This window comes from Cyprinus carpio, chromosome B3, assembly GCF_018340385.1.
Source record: "Cyprinus carpio isolate SPL01 chromosome B3, ASM1834038v1, whole genome shotgun sequence".
NCBI classification, from domain to species: Eukaryota; Metazoa; Chordata; class Actinopteri; order Cypriniformes; family Cyprinidae; genus Cyprinus; species Cyprinus carpio.
The window spans coordinates 776,024-783,903 of NC_056599.1; the positions used below are offsets into that span (position 1 = coordinate 776,024).

The 7,880-nt window shown below is 36.0% G+C and overlaps 1 protein-coding gene across 1 annotated transcript; it reads left to right on the forward strand.

Moving 5' to 3' along the window:
- The first annotated feature begins 1,133 nt into the window (after positions 1–1,133).
- Positions 1,134–6,861, forward strand: LOC122136425 (gastrula zinc finger protein XlCGF8.2DB-like). Its single transcript, XM_042719391.1, has 2 exons — positions 1,134–1,188; positions 4,892–6,861. The coding sequence occupies exon 2, from the start codon at positions 4,894–4,896 to the stop codon at positions 5,857–5,859; it is 966 nt and encodes a 321-aa protein (XP_042575325.1). The 5' UTR covers positions 1,134–1,188; positions 4,892–4,893; the 3' UTR covers positions 5,860–6,861.
- Positions 6,862–7,880: the final 1,019 nt, after the last annotated feature.

The following is a 7,880-nucleotide window of genomic DNA, read 5'->3' on the forward strand; positions in this document are numbered from 1 at the left end:
ATATATATATATATATATATATATATATATATTATATATATATATATATATATATATATATATATATATATATATAAAAAAATAAAAAAACTAAATAAAAAGTGCAATAATATAATAATTATTATTAATGCGTTGTTTTATAGTTATATTTAAGTTATATTTAGTCACATTACATGCAGTGTTAGGACCAAACCAAATCTCCAGTTTCACTTATAAGAGCCAGGCTGAAAGAAATATGTGCACTCCTGTCTATAGGTGATAAAAAAAGTTTTTTTTTAAAAATTGGGTGTGGGTGGATTTTTGTCATTGTAGGGTGGTTGTGTTCACACACAGTCAACACACATTTATATCCAAACACCATCTAAAGTGTTTTTTGCAGGTGCCCTTAAAAAAAAAAAAAAAAAAAAAAAAACAAGAAAAGAAATTAAAAACAAACAATTTTGGAAGCAAATAGCAACTATTCGATGGCGGAATTGCCCTTATAACCATTAGGAAACTGATTAAATATTTGACTTTTCTCATTTTTCCCTACCAATCCTCACTCACGAAGGCTGTTGGTGTTGATCAAATACCATGTGAGTCTATAAATTGTTTTTCATTTATTTGTGCAGATCGGCTTTTTTCTCAAGGGAAAACAAACCTCCCCGTATTATTTCCCTCCTCTCGCCGCTTCACTCTCCAGTCCAGCGGGTGGCGCTAAAACACATACGTTTGTTTGACAAACACCATTAAACCTCAGAGGAAGAAGATTAGTTTCACTCCGCTCTTTGTTGTTTTGTTGTGATACTGGTTTAATACAAACTGTTAGAAATGTTGCTTCTGTAAGTAGAGATATACAGTTTTTGAATCTGATCAATGAATACCTGTAATATTCTTGTCCTCACAGTCGTGACTAAGTTTTGAATCAAGCAAGAATATCTGGAGGAGTATCATCTGAACTGATTTCTGCTGCTGTGAAGATGATGTTTGTTAAAGAAGAGAGTGAAGAGAACACGAGTGAACTAGAAACCTGGAGAATAAAACACGAAGAAACAGAACATTGCAGAATAAAACACGAACAAACAGAAACCTGGAGAATTAAACACGAGGAACCAGAAACCTGTAGAATAAAACACGAGGAACCAGAAACCTGGAGAATAAAACACGAGGAACCAGAAACCTGCAGAATAAAACACGAGGAACAAGGAGGTTGGTGTTTATTCTTCGTTCATATTTAATTAATTAGTACATCTACAGGTCCTTTATTTAAAAATAAAACCTTAACTATCATTAAAATGTCTTAAATCCATGTTTCAAAGTTCTTTTGGAAATGTGACTGAACTGACACTGAGGAGATTTAATTATTACTTTATTTAGACTTTATTTTTCCTCTTTGTAATCATAAAACTGTGTTGAACTCAGAGCATTAGAGACTGAATTTGTTTTTATGCTAGTAGTAGAAACCACATTTTAAAGTCATTTTAAAGTCGCTGTAGAACCGTGGTTAATTCATGTGAATGTCTCAGAAGAGCATTATTTGCGTGTTCGGTACATTTCACTGTAAGTCAGTAACAGTTTTGCAGCAGGCTTTGCAAAAATGCAAAGAGTTTTATTGTGAGATATATGTGACCCTGGAGCACAAAACCAGTTATAAGTAGCACTGGTATATTTGTAGCAACAGCCAAAAATGCATTGTATGTGTCAAAATTATAACTTCTTATACTGCAGGGCCACTGAATGCTTGAATCTGATTGGCTGACGTTCTATGGTGTGCAATTATTTTCAGGGAAAATGTTGGGCGTTCGTGAAGAAAATAAACTTAAAGTTTCACTGTTAGTAACGTTACAGACATTAGCCAAACACTTTAGAGATGGACAGACTCAGAGGTAATTCACATGGTCTCTCTCTCTCTCTCTAACAACTTATTCACTAACTACATTTGTCTGATATCAACAGTTCAAGCCTCACTTGTTAGCTATTAAATTTTGTTTTGTATTTAGTTATGTTTTGGTTTGATGAGATGCGGAAGAAACTAATCCTACTCAAAATAGCATTTTAAGTACAAAAAACGGTCAAATACCTGGGAAATATATCATCTGATCGATGTCTTGAGGTGTGGTAACTGTAGTATAAGCGGAAAAATTGACGACGGGCCGTTGGATTAATGGAAAAATAATGCACACCCGAGGTGTAACAGTGAAGCTCCGTGTCGCGTCATGACCACATCACCACCTCGGGTGTGTATTATTTTTCTAATAACTCAACGGCCCGTTGTCTATTATTACTTACTACTTTTATGCCAAAAATTATTAGGATATTAAGTAAAGGTCATGTTGCATGAAGATATTTTGTAAATTTCCTAAATCAAGACTTAATTATTGATTAGTACCCTGCTGAAAAAAACAGCATATGCTGGTTAGGTATGTTTTGACGCTGGAATGCTGTTCATGCTGGTCAGGGCTCTAAAGTGTGACCAATTTCTAACTTTTTGCACTGGTAGCACTGGTGCGCCTAACTTTTTTTCTTAGGTGCACCAGCACAAAAGTTAGGTGCACCCAAATTTTCAACCGCATCACATTTAACACCGCAGTTTTACAAGTTCACTTTTTTTTTTAAATCACTGTCCATATAGGCAATATTGACTTGTCAATGATTAACTAACAATCTGGTCAACATAAAGTTCTTTATTTGAAGCACAATTCTACAAGAAAGTTAACTTACTGTGTTGTGTTGGTGCTTAAAGTCCTTCACTGAGCTGAAATTTAAACTTGAAACATTTCAAGATAAATGAAATAAAAAGAAAATCTAAATTAAGTGTTTTAAGGGCTTCAAACTGAACATCTCATGGTTCAATGTCTTATGGACTATACTCCATTGCAGTCACATGCCCCTCGGATGGCAAACTCCTGTAGTTTGGTCTTCTTGATCTTTGGCCTTGGCTAAACCAGCTGGCCACACTCTCTCTAGCAGCAAAATCTTCCAGACTTGGCCCCTCTACACTGATTCTTATCAGATCTTCCACTGTGTCTGAATGAAGGGATGCTCTAGTGTCTGATTTGAAACAGTCCCTAAACAGCTTATACTACTGTCCCAGCTATTAAAATAGCTCAGTTTTGTATGTAATAGTAGAGTGGTTATTTTTTTTTTTTTTTTTTTTTTTTTGTTTTTTTTTAGAAAAACCTTTGGCATTTTTTGTTTGTTAAATATAAGTTTTAGTTTTTTTTAAAGTAACGACCAAGCAGCCAGCATTAGACAGTGAGCCTATGTTTGATCAATTTAGCCTTCTCAAATCATCACGACTCGCCTAAAATAAAATCTATAAATATAAAACAGTTCAAGCATATAACAATGTTTAAACGTTAGACCCAGAAAAATGTGCGATATATCCAATAGTTTGTGCGGAGACGCTTCAGTACATGTAGACGCCAGCATGATCACTAAATCATTTTTTTCAGTAGATACGCCGTCATTTTTGCATCATCATCACTCGTAACTGCAAATGGTCTTTTATTTGTGTACACTCACAATATCAACAAAACGTTGTGCTTTTATAAAATAAAAAAAAACAAACACGATGCGCTTTCTGCCTCTCGTCTTTAACAGGAGTACAAAAATGAACCGAAAATCAGTGAAAACATACCTCACAGACATGATAAATATATCTATAGAAAGCTTTAAATGATTACTTAACGAAATAAAACTAATCCAAAACAAAAACTCTTTCATTATAATCATAATCCGTAAAGATGCACTTCTCTCTAAAAACGTGTCTAATGAGATGGTTAGTCAGGATCAGCAACTTCATCCTTGCGACACAGACTCAGAAAACACTAGTTTATTGGTAAATAATTCAAATATCTTCTTACTATTTCCCCCTGTCACATTTATGGTAAATACTTTTGCCGGTGTTTTGCGGCAAGCTTGAGCCTATTGCGTGTATTTGAACGGAGAACTGTTCAGCTGCGCTGCTGCCGGCGGGACAGTAAACACTGTTGAGCCACTCTTGACAGTCGCGGTAGCACAGTCTCATGTTGTTTCCACCAGTGCGGCAATTGATGGATGTCTAAAATATAAAAGTAAGGAGAAGTCTAAAACAGGCGAGAGGCCTGGCTCACGTCTGAACTATGATGTGAAAATTATCCCGAAGCCTGACTCGAGGGACGTAAAAAAGTCGGGGTCCATTGGGCTCGGGCTGAAATGCAGGGCTCTAGTGTCTGTTGTTGAACCACAGGGAGACTTTCAGAGTCGCGGAGACCATTTTTTTTTCCCTTGAAGAGCTGGTCGCACCATTTTTTTTAGTCACACCATTGAGAAATTAGATTGCACTCTACCGTAGAGCCCTGCCTCAGATAACAGATATATTCCAGATAACAGTATCTCGGCCAAATATTGTCCTTTGCATACATAGACTATGCATACATCACAGTTTCTAAAAATTTACCCTTATGACTGGTTTTGTGCTCCAGGGTTACATATACCTGACAGCATTGTCACAACATGAAAGTAAACTTGTTTATTCTAATGTCTGTTATGTAATCAGTGATTTTTGATGTGTAATTATTGTATTTGTCTCAAAAGTGTTCAATGTTTTGTGTGTGTGTGTAAATCAAGCTAGTGACCAAACTAAATATTGTTTCTCCTAATGGCATGGATATAATGTGTTACTGTTAAATTACAGAAAGCGATAAAAGAACAAACCTTGTTTGCTGGAGCTGTCAATCTGTTGTGTTTCTTTACAAAGTGACATCGCCATCTACTGGCCTGGCAGCATAATGCAGTGTTTTTAGACATTTTCATGGATCTGTGTTAAAAAGGGACCGTTTTGACAGTTTTCGTCTGTACACAAATATTTTAACGTCTTATTTTTCAAATGTACCAATTGATTTTCATCTTTATAATGATTTAATTTTAGGCATGATGAAAATGAAAGAAGAAAGACAAGATCTGAATGAGGTGGAGGAGAAATATCAGCATCAGAAAGATCATGATGTCAATGGAGAAAAATCTGTGAGTTGCAGCATTAAAAAAAAAGAAGTCAAAAAGCCTTTCAGCTGCTCTCAGTGTGGAAAGAGTTTCATATGTAAGAGAAATCTTAAGGATCACATGTTAATTCATGCTGGAATAAAGCCTTTCAGCTGCTCTCAGTGTGGAAAGTGTTTTACACAGAAAGCAAGCCTTAAGAAGCACTTGTTAATTCATGCTGGAATAAAAGCTTTCAGCTGCTCTCAGTGTGGAAAGTGTTTTACACAGAAAGCAAGCCTTAAGAAGCACATGGTAATTCATACTGGCATAAAGCCTTTCACCTGCGCTCAGTGTGGAAAGAGTTTTACACAGAAAACAAGCTTAAAGAATCACATGTTAATTCATGCTGGAATAAAGTATTTCATCTGCCCTCAGTGTGGTAAGAGTTTTACAAGGAAAGGACAACTTAATGGTCATTTGGTAACTCACTCTTCAGAGAAACCTTTCCGCTGCTCTCAGTGTGGAAAGAGTTTTACACAGAAAGCAACCTTAAAGGATCACATGTTAATTCATACTGGGATAAAGTCTTTCAGCTGCTCTCAGTGCGGAAACACTTTCAGACATAAAGCAAGCCTTAAGGATCACATGTTAATTCATACTGGAATAAAGCCTTTCAGCTGCTCTCAGTGTGGAAAGACTTTTACACATAAATTAAGCCTTAAGAGGCACATGTTAATTCATACTGGAATAAAGCCTTTCAGCTGCTCTCAGTGTGGAAAGACTTTTACACAGAAAGGACAACTTAATATTCATTTGGTAACTCACTCTTCAGAAAAGCCTTTCAGCTGCTCTCAGTGTGGAAAGAGTTTTGCACATAAATCAAACCTTAAGAGGCACATGTTAATTCATACTGGGTAAAAGCCTTTCACCTGCTCTGTTTAGAAAGACTTTTACACAGAAAGGACACTGCAAGGTTCATTTGGTAACTCAATCTTCATAAAAGCCTTTCAACATAAAGGGATCATTACGTCTTTGGCAGACGACACAATGACACTATGAACACGGTCCGTGTCACTAGTTAAAATTGCTTATTTCTCTGGATTTAAACATTCTTTGAATCATTTGGGATAATGTAAGCACACAAGTCAGCAAAATCTATAACACTGGTCTAGTTGTTTTGGGGTATTTTAATAAAAAAAACGTACATATTGTGCATTTAATGTTTCTAAAAACTAAGGAGATGACTATTGATTTTAACTCTAGGAGGAAATCTATTTAGTATAAGCAAACAAGCATTAATGGAGTAGGTATTGAGAGTGTTTAACAGTACAAGTATTTGGGTACTGTTTTGGATAACAAATTGTAATTTTCTCCCAATACTGAGGTTTTGTGTAAGAGGGGGCAGCAAAGATTGTATTGCTTGCGGAAACTAAGGTCATTTAATGTGACAAAACATTGATGTGCATGTTCTACAGATCCTATATTGAGTTACTGTTATCTTTTTTCACTAGTGTGCTTGTTTAATTCTCTAAATGTGAAAAACAAGAATTGTCTTGAGATGATTGTTAACCAGGGAAGTAAAATAACGGGGAGGAAGCATATGACTACGGTTCAGTTATATCATATACAAGTTTTGGGTAAAGCCCAGAGCATTTTGTTAGATGATTCCCACCCTATGTATCACAAGTTCCACCTTCTCCCTTCTGGCATTCGTTATAGACCCCCTATTAGTAAAACAAATCGGTTTAGACATTCATTTATCCCCTCAGTGGTAAAGTTTTTAAATTTAAGGTAAGAACTTTTTAGGAAGGAAATGGATTGTGTTTTTTGTATTGTGCTTTTGTTGTTTATGTTAAATGTTTGATTGCTGCAACCAAATTGCCTTCAGGAAATAAATAAAATGAACTGAACTGAACCTGCTCTCAGTGTGGAAAGTCTTTTGTGCGTTAAGGATACCTTGAGACTCACATGTTAAAGGGGTCATCGGATGCCCATTTTCCACAAGTTGATATGACTCTTTAGGGTCTTAATAAAAAGTCTATAACATACTTTTGTTACAATTTCTCAATTGTAGTTTAAAACAACACAATTTTTACCCTGTCAAAAACAGCTCTGTTCACAGTGAGTGGTTTCGGTGCATGTTCCTTTAAATGCTAATGAGCTGTGTTCACCCCGCCTCTTGCTTCAGTGGGGTGACCAGCCACTCTCACGAGACTGTAAACTTTAGCCATATTTGGCTGCAGAACTTGCTAACTAGCACATTATTTGGATAGGCGATTTGCAGAGATTCATAAAAAATAAAAATAAAAACCTTACACTTGCTTATTCTGTTGGTGAAGCTGGATCACACATGAATTTCATGAACATAGACCCATTTAGGTAGATTGGGGGCACATTCCCTTCAAAAACAAAATCGAGCCACTGCGTCTTCAAAAGCTCAGATGTCAGGAGTAAATGACGACTGCTGTGTTCATTTTTACATTCAATTCAATTTTATTTGTATAGTGCTTTTCTTGATACCAATCGTTGCAAAGAAGCTTTACAGAAAATATTAAGTTTCTACATTATATTTAGGCGTAGGTTATTAGTGGTGACTGTGGCAGGAAAGGTTCAGTAAGAATCATGCAGTTAGTTACAAATTACACGTAACCAAACAGACAGTGAACACTGTTAAGTGCAATGATTATGTTGCGATTAAATTTTGCAATTGCGATGAAATCGAGCGGCAACCTCCTGCTCTTTCTCGTGAAGCCAATAAGGAAGTGACTAAAACAATTCATGGACTGGTCGCTTGAGGCTGGCTGCAAAAGGAAGTCATTCCCATAGACACCCCATGTTAAAATGCCCAACTTTACAGCAGAAAAAAAAAAACATGTTTACAGCCTGGTTGAAAAAATGGTTTTGGTCTATATAGCTAATTTTGCCCTTCATGACAACTG